General features: G+C 51.4%; 4 protein-coding genes across 4 annotated transcripts; 2 read left to right on the top strand and 2 right to left on the bottom strand.

The window, feature by feature from the left end:
- Positions 1-204: 204 nt before the first annotated feature.
- On the top strand, positions 205-2,329 carry tpcJ (oxidoreductase tpcJ; the record flags this gene model as incomplete). The annotated part of the gene is made up of 8 exons (XM_058479737.1): positions 205-519; positions 572-647; positions 698-816; positions 863-913; positions 961-1,112; positions 1,168-1,390; positions 1,441-1,514; positions 1,564-2,329. The coding sequence occupies 8 exons, from the start codon at positions 205-207 to the stop codon at positions 2,327-2,329; spliced, it is 1,776 nt and encodes a 591-aa protein (XP_058326305.1).
- A 2,450-nt stretch (positions 2,330-4,779) lies between these two features.
- Positions 4,780-7,020, top strand: N7468_010441 (uncharacterized protein; the record flags this gene model as incomplete). Its single annotated transcript, XM_058479736.1, has 1 exon — positions 4,780-7,020. One exon carries the CDS (start codon positions 4,780-4,782, stop codon positions 7,018-7,020), a length of 2,241 nt encoding a protein of 746 aa, XP_058326304.1.
- A 378-nt stretch (positions 7,021-7,398) lies between these two features.
- On the bottom strand, positions 7,399-9,491 carry N7468_010440 (multicopper oxidase; the record flags this gene model as incomplete). Its single annotated transcript, XM_058479735.1, has 6 exons — positions 7,399-7,583; positions 7,672-7,993; positions 8,028-8,249; positions 8,309-9,019; positions 9,070-9,231; positions 9,306-9,491. The coding sequence occupies 6 exons, from the start codon at positions 9,489-9,491 to the stop codon at positions 7,399-7,401; spliced, it is 1,788 nt and encodes a 595-aa protein (XP_058326303.1).
- A 1,128-nt stretch (positions 9,492-10,619) lies between these two features.
- On the bottom strand, positions 10,620-11,054 carry N7468_010439 (uncharacterized protein; the record flags this gene model as incomplete). The annotated part of the gene is made up of 1 exon (XM_058479734.1): positions 10,620-11,054. One exon carries the CDS (start codon positions 11,052-11,054, stop codon positions 10,620-10,622), a length of 435 nt encoding a protein of 144 aa, XP_058326302.1.
- Between the last annotated feature and the right edge of the window lie 1,221 nt (positions 11,055-12,275).

Raw genomic sequence — 12,275 nt, 5'->3', positions numbered from 1 at the left:
TCGGGACGTGTCCGCCATAGTTTGTCACCGATCGGCCTGTCTAGGTCTGAAGTCTTCTTCCCCTTACAGTTAGAATCCTCCCACGCAAGACTATGATCGACAATGGCCCCCAATATCATCGCAATGGGATATTCATGTAGACTAGACATAAAGGGCTTCTTAATGACTTTACGGACAGACTGAGAGTCAAGAACTGTGGTAACAATGGCATTCACGCTCGTATTTGCGCTTACACTCTTACTTTCGATCGTTTCGGCCTACGATCCAGGCGGTTCATACAGTCTCGGTTCTGGCGGCATCTTAAAAAACGCCACCGACTATCTGCCTTATCCCCTTGCAAACTTCACGACTCCAAAAGTAAAGCCGGCAAATCTGCCCAAGGGGTGTCAGAATGGTCCTCATTCACGAGGCTGCTGGGGTAACTACTCTATCGATACAAATTACTACGAAGACTCGCCTCGTACTGGAGTGACGAGGGAGTACTGGCTTGAGGTTCTCAACAGCACCGTTTCCCCAGATGTGCGTTCGTGTCCGCCGTTATCTATCTGTCGATACTCACCAATCCTATCAGGGCTACAGAATGGGTGCTCTAACTTTCAACGGCAGTATGCCCGGGCCGCTGATCGAGGCTGATTGGGGAGACGAACGTAAGAATCTTCTCACTCGAAAGCAAGACCATTCGCTTACAATGTCACAGTCATTATCCACGTCACGAACAAGCTGCAGACCAATGGCACGTCTATTCACTGGCATGGCTTTAGGCAGTTGAACAATAATGATGCAGATGGTGTTCCCGGTGTTACCCAGTGCCCCATCGTAAGTATTTCTCGCACGAACAGAAATCCAGTCTAACGTGACGCAGCCACCCGGAGAGACATATACCTATAGATTCTATGCCGAGCACTACGGAACAGTAAGCTTACTTCAATCGACGCGGAATGCGTTACTTACGAGCTCCAGACATGGTACCATTCCCACTTTACGATGCAGTACTCCGTGGGTCTTCAAGGTCCGATAATTATCCACGGACCTGCCACGGCCGACTATGACGAAGACTTGGGAGCTGTCATCCTACAAGACTGGGCGCATGAGTCCTTCTTCGCCTTGTGGTGGTACGACCGGGTCTTCAAGCCCCCCCAAGCCCCAACTGCCTCCCTCGCTGGACAGTTCTCTCATCAATGGCAAAAATATATTTCCCTGCGATACTAAAGATCCTCGATGTGTCGGTGGTACGCGCCGTCCTGAGTGGCACTTTGAGAAAGGCAAAAAGTACCGTATGCGCCTTATCAACACCGGTGTTTACTCGAACATGCGATTCTCCATTGACAACCATACCTTGACCGTCATTTCCATGGATTTTGTACCTATAGTCCCCTATACGACCGACAATGTAGGTCCATCATCCCCGTCTATTCAGTCTCTCGTACTCACAATATGCAGGTCGCCATCAGCATGGGCCAACGTTACGACGTCATTGTCGAGGCAAATGCAGACGTTGATAACTATTGGCTTCGGTGAGTGGTATCCTCATGTTTACAGCTCCCTGAAGCTGACTTTCTACAGCGGGAATTGGCAGGAGAAGTGCTGTGCAAACCAGCAGGCCAACAACACGCTCGGCATTATTCGCTATGACTCCTCCTCGAAAGAAGATCCCAAGACGAAGACTATTGTCAACACGTATCCTGACAACTGCCGTGACGAGCCCATGGAGAGTCTCGTCCCCCATGTCGCCCTCGATGTTGGCAGGCCTAACGAGATCCAGCAGCTCAACCTCAGCTTCGTTACCCCTCCGGCACCCAAGGAGTTTCTATTCACGATCAATGAGAATTACCTCTGGGTCAACTGGTCCGCGCCGACGAACCTGCTCCTGCTCGACGGTGTTAACCATTTCCCTGACGAGTACATGGTCTTTGAGAATCATTCCAATGACAGCTGGGTCTACTTCGTCTGGAACGACCACTCAGGCCGTAACAGATCGCATCCCATGCACCTCCACGGCCATGACTTCTATGTCCTCGGCACAGGCCCGGGGAATTTCACCTCAAAGTCGCCTCTCAATCTCAAGAACCCACCGCGCCGTGACACGGCTACTTGGCCCGAGAGTGGTTATATGGTCATGGCTTTCAAGACAGACAACCCGGGCACGTGGCTCGTCCACTGCCACATCGTATGGCACTCAAGCGAGTCTCTCGGTCTCCAGTTTGTCGAGCAGCCGGGGCAAATGTCCGCTCTGCGCCAAAATGCGTCGTACATCCGTGATACATGCGACAAGTGGAACACCTTCTGGCCTGGGCCAGGAACGTACCAGGAGGAGGACTCTGGGATATGATCGATGAGAGGGAGAAGACATGATTTGAAAAAAAGAAAACAGACTTCGGATAGACATAGATGCGTGACTTCCATCTCTCTCCGATCATGCTCTTAGTGGTGTGAAGAGGTTGTGCACAGCCCTATATAACGTTGACAAGTAGAACGAATACATTCATTCAAACATGGCTTGCGTAGGTAGCTAAATCTAATAGTGACTTTGGGAACTCCATTTTGTTCTTTCAGATTTGTTAAGACTCGGAACCGCTCTTGAATATAGCTCTATGGTATTGTAGAGCATGTATCCTGTGGCTTGACTCAATCCATTCGGGTGACAACAATATAAGTCTTGCTGTTGCCTTGGAAATCCGAAGAAGTTAGGAAGAAAGACCCAAGGACTCAAAAAATGTTACTAGCTGAGTGAATTTTGATTAAGTATTCTAAGTCAACCTCCTAGAACATGTGGTAACTCCAAAAATATAATGGTTTTTTTCAATTTTTCAGCAAAGATAATGCAAGTCATGCTTTTCGTATATACTTGCGTTATTCAGCCCTTTATGCGTGGCTCATGGCGGGCCGTAGATAGCCCGTCCTGAGCTGTGGCGAGGTCTAGTAGCCGTGGTCGTCCTCTACTGCATACATGGCAAGAATTTGGGAGGCAATGAAATAGGGACGTGTTAGAATATCCTCCGGCAGCCAATTTTGAATTGGTTAGTCATGAAGTAAGATAAAAGTATCGCGCTAAGACTTTCCCTGCACTTGGATACGAGACAGTGGATGTAAGCAAAGACGGGCCGCTTCCCCGTAGTCGGTGGAACCCATAATGGGTCGTGGCATATCAGGCTGCGGGTACATCGGCCAATTCCGCGACCAACCTTCCTGGTCTCCATGTGGCTGTACCGGGGTCTGGCACTACTGGTCACTCACGACCCACTTGATCTCTTCCATTTGGAGGACGATACGAGGGACACGAGGTTCACCCATCAGTCGTGGCGAGGTCTACCGGATGTCCCGTCGCTAGATCTGTAGCCTGCAGGCCCTGTGGGGGCCGGACGATCCCTGAGAGCAATCATTGTCAGCCCTGGAACCGTCCTAGCGGAACCCGTTGGGTATGATCCTAGGACCACGATATCTTATTGGCAAATCGAGAGGAAAATGCCATTAGTACTCTTCTCAGGGCCTTGAGAACTAGCCATTCTTCGACTTTAAGACGCCATAGGCTCCGCACAGTTCAATCAACATGGTGGAAAGATAGCAAGCCTGAGTTGACATTTGAATTTTCAATATATTTTCAGACAACCGGGTAACCGTTGTCTGTGCGAGTAAAAGAGGAATGGCCCAACAGTTCAGTACCTTTATCTCGGTTTGGGGTCCGTGCACTCGTGATACACTGCCACACACTGAACTCTTTTCGTACTATGTTTCCACTAATTCTGCTGGCATCTCGCTGGACTCACCGGTCTTGCTTTAGTTACTGGGAGTTAGTCTACCTGAAGCAGGAACTAGACCCTGAGATTGGTGGCGAACTGCGCCCCAATTTTTCCACATGGGATTTTCACATGGTTTTGATTCGTTGTCAAGGTAAAGGTCAAAAGTCTTGACCAGTGCGTCATTTACTGTCCCGTGCGTTGTTATCGCCGAATCTAGCCCTTGCATTAGTACCTCAGGATGAAATTGTTGAATATCTTGGCTTCTCAACGGTGTTATACCGACCGAAAACGCAAGGCTTACTTCGAACTTGGACTACGCTTCTTTCACGCGGGGCACAGTATACGCTAGAATGTCGTAATATAGCGCAACTAAAAGAAATGGAATTTTATGGAGGGATCAGAGAATCAAGATTGGTGATACCGGAGATAAAGGCACACTTTATCGGTACTATGAAATAGGAAGGTTATCCATATTGATAGATATAAGATGGTCAGATCGTATACACTTACAACCAAAAGTCAGCAGGAAATGATTTAGACAGGAAGCACAAAAGTACCGCGCTAACATTTTCATTGCCTTCACCCTTCGTATTACTCCGAACTCGGATCCGGGTGTTCCCGAGCGGGTTCTACGCAGCTACATGGACGGCTGAGCGGGTCCCCCAAAAATGGGGACCTCGGGGGCTAGCCGGCCCTGAAATTAATCAGGAATTTTTTGGGGCTCAACTGGGAGATCCGGATCCGGCCTCGGGTTAGTTAGTTAACTAAGGAAAGGCATTAGTCAGCATACTCATGGGCCCTGATAGTTGCCAAAGTTCGTGGCGTGTGGACGTGTGGACGCCTTGCACGCCTCGAACGGTTTCGGTGAGGCTTATCGTAGACACGTGAAGACCTTGGCATCATAATCCATGCTGCAGGATCGCTGCTGCAGTGTCCCCAATATCTGCAAGTATAATACCTCCAAGTTTCCGTCAAGCGTCTACCCCTCGTCACGGAGACCGATGAGCATGGCGCTCAACGTATAGACCGTACCAGAGCCTCCATGTTCCACAGATTCTCTGCTGCGCCTGCAAAGGCACGCAGCCAGAGCAAAGGCCCCGGATCAGCTCGCGCCAGCAACAAGAACAAAAAAAAGATTATTGGCACGGACTCTGATCCCGGCGCCGAGCAGACGGTTCACCCGCTGGCCAAGCGGCAAAAGGCCGCCAGAGCCTGTCAGCGCTGCCGCCTACATCGCATCAAGTGTGATGAGCAGAAGCCTTGCGCACAATGTGTCAGCATCAAGGCAAAATGCATAGTTTCCTACTCCCCTCCTCGCTCCTCTAAGACCAACAACGACGACAACAATCACCCGGGGGATGTATCGTCGTCGGTCATTCCTCCCAGATCGTCGTCGCCTCCGCCTTTACACATAGCATGTCGCGACAACAGCGCAAGCACCAGCAGCTCTACCCCCAGCACCAATCAGAACAGTCCATATGTTCCTGCCTCTCGCTTGAGCACGAGTCAGGATAGCTCATGGGCGACAAGAACTCCACCGGATAATGTCTCCAAGGAATGTTTCAATCTTGCACATATCCAGGGCTTCTTTGCCAGCGGGCAGTCTGTCGTCGCACACACCCCTGCCCTTGGCGGCTGCGTCTTTCCTCAGCTCCCGCACCCGACCGTACCGTCGGGGGAACGCCCTCTCGCGTCGAACGTGCTGCTTAAGAACCAATGGAGCTACTATTTACGGCTGTTTTGGGACGACTGCCATCCGCTTCTGCAGATAATAAGCAAGGCAGAGTTCGCTGAACTCGATGCCTTGCCGCCACCCACTATGTTTGATCAGTATTCCGCAAGGACCGCCCTAGTAGATTCCATGATCGCTCTGGGCATGCAGCATAGCCGTGCCACTGGCCTTGACGGGCGGATACTGGGCCTCCAGCAGCAGTCCGCCCACGCAGCGCCTTCGCCGAAAGCCATCTGGCCTGGCTTTGAATACTTCCATCGCTGTCGCGAGTGCATGAGAACGAACACCGATGTGACATTGGAGGTCCTACGGTGCCATGCTCTCATGGTCCTCTACCTTATAAAGGGCAATGCTTTCCACGACGCATACAACCTACTCGGCATCACTGTCCGCAAGGCCTACATTGCCAAACTTCACCGACCGCCACCGAGCCATCTCCCCGAGATCGAAAAGACTGCTCGCATGCAACTGTGGTGGATGGTCTTCTCCCTGGATCTCCAGTGCTCGCTCCAGCTCGGCATGCCCCCCGCCTGCCAGAAAAGCCTTGTTAAGTGTCCCTTTCCTGCCGAGGACGCCCTCGCCCGCTACTGCGCCTCCCGCAGTTATGGCGAAGGCACCAAAGCTTACACCTATTCCACACTTTTTGTCAACCTCGCCCTTATTGTGACTGATATTGGTGCGTGCGTCTCGACTGCAGACCTTGTAGATGATGATGGCAATAGCCCAGCCACTCTTGAAGGTCATGCCCGCAATCTCACGTCCGCGCTTCAAGACTTAGAGGTCTGGCGCAACCGGCTACCTCCAGAGTTACTGCTGTGCGAGTGTAGGAACGGCTCTGGCGATACTGAGACGCTTGACTTCAATCGCGTCCTGGCCCTGCCCGGCTGGTTGCGTCGGCAAGCTGTGCTTTTGGAACTCTATTATCACAACGCACATACCCTGATCCAGCGTCCCTTCATCCGTCTCCGCTACGCCCGCTCTGACGATGCTATCGGCATAACTTCGCCACACTCCTCTCAGCAGCCCCATGTGGAGCGCCACATTGCTAGCGCTCTATATCACGCAACCATGACCGTCGACACGGTCTTCGCGGTCTGCTCCATGTCTGACATCCTTTATGGCTGGTCAGACGTTCTGCAGTCCCTCTGGAATGCGACGCTGACAATCACGGCTTCTGTCTCTGTTAGCTCGCTGATCTCCGTGGGACCAAAGGCGCTCGACTCCCTTACACGCGCCCAGGCTGTTTTCGAGTTATTCTCCTCCACCTGCCCAAGCGCCACCTCCGCAAAAGGCATTGTTCAGTCGCTCGCCCACAGTTTGCAGAACATGATGAGCCAGGGCTCGTGCGCGGTTACCAACGACGACCAAATGGGCTGGGACCTCTTCACGTCTCTGCTCGAGGAGCAGCAGACGTCTTCAGTCGGCCCTGAGAGCGGCCCTTCGTCCAACGATCTCTATGGCAGCATGCTCTTTTCACCTTTCATGCCTTCAGCTTCGCAAATCAACACTCCCGACTTGAACTCGGTGACCATGCAATTTGGCGACTCTTGAGGCTAATCCCTGGGCGCATATCTATCACCACGTGACCCCCCTCCAGAGGACTCAATAGAGACAAGAAGCGAAGAAAACAATTCTGAGCGCTCATGTTACGGGGAGGGTTAGTGCAACAGTATGAAGGATTGCAATTGCGAATGCTTCCCACTTTCGAAAGGTTGCGACGGCCGAATAATACGGATTACGATGGGCCCACACGGGTCGAACGATTCATAAACCCCAAAAAGGCGTGAATTAATGAATCTCTCAGAATACAATACTGCTGCGCACACGCGCTCAAGTTAGTGAACGAATGAACGAATGAACGGTTGTATTGCATTGCATGGGATGAATATCACTCTGACACCGCTAACACTCGGATGGCGACTCACCACCCTACATGCCGGTGGCGCCACCATTCGTACGGTACGCTGCCGGGATTGCGGGCCACTTGTCCACGCCATCGAGCATTGCCATAGCCATGCCACCCGCGAAATGAGGCTGGATGTGGCAGTGCAGGATGAAGGCTCCAGGATTCATGCTCTGGTAGCGAATCACGATCCAGGTTGGCATGCCCGGCGCTACGTGCGTGGGTCAGCTGATTTGTCTGCACATACGAGCGGCGCCCTTCAAGGTGAGCATATTGAAGACTCAGGAGGACTCACAAACGGCACTTGACACGAAACTGTCGCGAAAGGGGGGGGTTGTCGAGATTGAAGGACTCCGGCTGCTCTTGCATAGCCTCCTTGACGGAGGTGTAGTTGAAAGCACCTGTACCGCTGCCGATTATGAAGAACTTGTTGCTATGCTTGTGGAACGAGTGTGGCGGCTGCGTGGGGTTCTGGCTACCGGGATCAGTGAGAACGATAATGTCCACCCAAGTTCCATTGAGGGTGCGGATTGTGAGATTGGGGTTGACAGCGGCAGTGCTGTTGGGATCAAAGAGGAGGGGATAGTCCTCCGTCATAGACATTGGGTACGACATGTTTCCCTGGTTTTCGGTCAGCTTACGTTTCTCAACTTACGAGAAGGGCGGAAGGGAGGGGAATTGGACTTGCGCTCAGGGTCCAGTTCCAGGCGGCGCCATCGCGGCCAGCCTTGTATATGTGCGTCGCATCTACGTCCTGTGCGGGCTTGATAGCGGGATATGGTGCGAGCGAACTCATGTCAAGGGTGACGACTGAGCTATTGGTCGCGCTGCCAGCCTGGTTGAAGAGGGCGTGCGAGTCAGGCGCGATGGTATCAATCTTGCCTCTCGGGCGTACGACAGCAGGGCTGTCGCAAAAAGGATTTGGTTGCCTCCCACATTGGAGAAGCGCACGGTATAGGCGTCGTAGCTGGGCTTGTCTTTGAGTCTGACGAGGGCCGAGTAGCGCTGCGCGCTAAAGATGAGCACCCCGTCGACGCGCTGCGGTTGTATAAACTGGCCGTCTGCAGCGTAGATCCACATGTCATGGTCATCGATAGAGACCATCGGGGTCTGCACAGAAGCGCCGAGGATGAAGTTGAGACTGACCCAACGGTCGGTCCTGCTGACATAGAAGACGGACGGCGTGGTGTTGGTAGCCTCGCACGAGTACGCCAGCACCGGTGGCAATGCACTCAGGTTGAACTGGAAGTTGCCCTCAATCTCGGCAATCCCAGGAGGCGAGCAACCTTGCGCGGTAATGTTTCGCCCGTTCAGGGCTTGTAGGGTGGAGGGCGCTGCGAGCGACATGTACGTGGATATGGGCAGACAGCTCACCTTGCCTCGTCCATTGATCAGGATCGAGTTTGTGCAGTACAAGTCCAGGTTAGCATCAATCTCTGCCTGGAACACGGCCGCTGAGTCCAGATGACTCCAGTCTGAAATCATGACGAGCTGGGGATTAGCCGCTGCCTTTGCCATTGCCGCGACTTCGGCCTGCGACGAGTTGATGAGGCTGTATGGCAAGGGCTGCTGGGGGCTAGGATTGACGTGTATCGGGCCCATCAGACCATCGCTAATGTCAGAGAGGTAGTGGCCATGGTACCAGTACTGCAGCTGTTTAGAAAGGTTTACAAGGGTGTATTGTGAATTCCAATTACCGTGCCATAGTCATCAGCCGTCCACTGATAGAGGAATGACTCCCCGGGCAGAATTGGCTTTTGCGAAATCCCGGGAACGCCATCAGACCAAGGTGTCCTGAGTTGAGTGATGCCGTGGAAGTGGATGGTGGTGTTGCTTGGCAGATTGTTGTGGACGAGGAACTACATGGCGCTGTCAGCTCGCGGCGAAAACGCCCTCGGCTGTAGCATCGGGCCTCTTCAGCGTGTATTCATACCTTCACGTTGTCTCCTTGGTCTAGGAGGAGAGCTGGACCGGGCGAGGTGCCGTTTATGAGAATCATCTTTCTGCGGAAGCCGTCCGGGGAGCCATAGTCCCACGTTAGGTTGATTGTGAACGACACATCTTTAGCGACGGCTAAGCACACGACAACAGCCAACCAGAGTAATAGAAAACTCCACATTTTGACAACTGTATAGGGCCAAGTCTGGCAAGAAATGGCCGGAGCCGCCGTAGTAGGGCGAATGAATATTCGTTTTTGAATGGCGAATACGACGGGCAAGGCTATCCTGCTATCGGGTTCCCTCTTTGGGAGCTCCGAATATGGTAATGGCGGCATTTTTCAGGCATCCGAAGTTTTCTCCCCAAGGCAGTCGAAAAGAGACCTTCTCCTTTGGAAGTACCCAGAGGAGAAAAGTTCTCTCTAAAGGTACTGTTCTTTCCCAGGTCGCATAGGCCGAAGACATGCGAGGGTGCTTTGTGATATCGATCCGATAATCCAATAACCGCCGGGCTTGGAAAACCGGCACCAGACTTCAAAAACGATTAAAGATCGATTCTTATGGTGAAAGTTCATCAAATCTGGTGGATGTCAGATGGATCGAAGTATTAAGGAATATTATAGGCACGTATCATGGCAGTATTTGCCATAAATGTTATCCCTGCTACATGTGTCCTTGTAAACAGCCTACATTTGACCACCAAAATGTTCTGGAGGACCTCCATTGATATTGTATCTAGCGCATTTTGCTGAACTTTCCTATACCACTGCTTCAGGCTTTGACCACAAGAGACTTCACACAAAGATCTGGTGAGAGTGTCATTATTCAGGGACCCATGGTGACCAGCAGCCATCATTGGTTCTAGAAAATCGCCGCACTTAAAGCGATCCATAACTGCCGTCTTGCGGCTCGCCAGGATATCAAGTGGATCCAGCGAGGAGCTGCTGTATATACTAAAACCAGAAAGCTGTCCCTGCCCTGCCGTTTGATTCACATCCCCGAGCCAGGAGATAAAGGAGGAGTGAAGTCCATTTACGTTGTCCTCGGCGTATGTGGATGTTCCCTTGAAAGGCGAGATAATCTCCATAATTGATCTGGTAGACTTTCTTCGATCTTGAAAGCTCGCTGTTGGCAATTTTATGTCTCAAGACAAGCTTTGTTTTTCTCAATTACCACTATAATAGCAGTATATACAGGTTCACAACTTTGATTCCACCTTCGATGGATGTTCTTCCCATCTACCATTTCCCATCCCGGAACCTCCTCCTCTTCCTCCTCCCTCCTCCTGTTCTTCCTCATCGTTGTCTCGTCTAGTTCTCGTAGTTCTTCTCTTGGTAAAAGTCTTCTTCCTCATTCGCCCACCCTCGCCCCCAGCATTTTCCTGCTCCTTTCCTCCCATCCCCCCCCTCTATCTCGAGGTCTTCGTCTATTTCCTCGTATATTTCCTCATCCTGTCTCCCCACTTTCTTCTTGCGGTCCCTTCTTCCTCCACCACTTCCCTCTCCTCCACCTCCGCCTCCTCCTTCCCCAAATTTTCCATTTTCGGATACTGAAGCTGGCATAAGCGCATTGCCTTCACTCGTGGAGGGGTACATTTCGATCGAGCTGCGTGACGGATCCCTCATTAGATCCGCCTCAGGATCTGAAACCATGAAAGTGACGTTTTCCTTGACTTGAGGCTTGCCTGAGGCTCTATTGCGCCTTATCAGACTCGAGCAAGTCTCAATGGTATACCCCGGGGGCATGGGTGCTCGCGGCAACTTTGGTTCACGACAAAATTATCAAGGGTTTCCACGAGACTGAGGACCTTGGGAGGCTTTGAGATAAGGGAAGCAGTCATAAGAACAATAACAGTCAACAAAGAGGCCGAAATGAAAATGCCCGTTTGGATCAGAAGTATATCTCGTCAGTGAAAAAGGGTTACAGGGAAGGGAGGGAATTAGATATATATCCTTCCGAGGCAATATTGGATTTCACGCTAACCTAGAAAAGAACAGTTGCAGCTCGCATTTCTCTACAATATGTGGGAATCGTAGTCTTGGAATTCCCCCAGGATGTGAAGTTAAATAAAAGAGATGACTCTAGTGGTCATTTCGAATCGGACTCGAAAGGTCGACATTGCCGATCGTAGGGATGATGACGTATCGAAACCCCGCACTCTGGACCAATCAACTACGCATTCCCAAGGTGATGGGTCTGTATCCATTTCAGGATATCACATACTAGGTCTCGATTCTCAGTGAACATACTTTTATTCATGTGGCTGCGTTAACTGCATTTGGCAGACCTCGAGAATCGGAAGACGACATGCAAACACCACCCCAGTTCCGGGCGCACCACGACTCTATCCCTAGATGCCAACGTTGACATATCAGCTTGATTTGGGGGACCTCAAATATTGCGGATCTCTTCCAACGACCGCTTTCTCCAATAGTGCTCAAAGCGATCTCCACTCCCACAGACCGAGAAAATGCACGATGCTTTGGTAGGGTTCACTGCAATGATGGCATGGTTTCGAATGATCTTTCATAACCTCCGGTAGAAGGAATCCATAGGCGGGGTCTCGCATCGCGAAAACTGAGCGGCTTGCTTTGCCAGCTCGTGCTTGGATTTACCGTAACGCCGCTTCTTGCATGCTTCAACGGCACGCCCCAATAGATATCGCTATCATATAGACCTTTACATAGGTCCCAGGTCGGCTGATTCCTCAAAAGCTCATAATTGACGGATTAAATCTATGACGTTATGACCTCTTCCCGTAGACTTCCCCAACGGGATATCACAGTCCCAGATCATGATCCACACCTCAACCCCAATGAAATGTCATATTATACATAGGGGCCTTAGATACAACGCATCTTAATGTACTATGGTCAATTACCCGCTTGACTGGTTAACTGGTTAGTTAAATAGTAAGCGCTGTTTACTTCATTCGCAGAAAGTCGGAGCTCACGGCGTCGGATAGT

This window comes from Penicillium chermesinum (genome assembly GCF_028974085.1).
Source record: "Penicillium chermesinum strain IBT 19713 chromosome Unknown utg000008l:1.0-1752722.0:1.0-1753981.0, whole genome shotgun sequence".
Lineage (NCBI taxonomy): Eukaryota > Fungi > Ascomycota > Eurotiomycetes > Eurotiales > Aspergillaceae > Penicillium > Penicillium chermesinum.
This window is presented reverse-complemented; position numbering and strand designations above follow the sequence as displayed.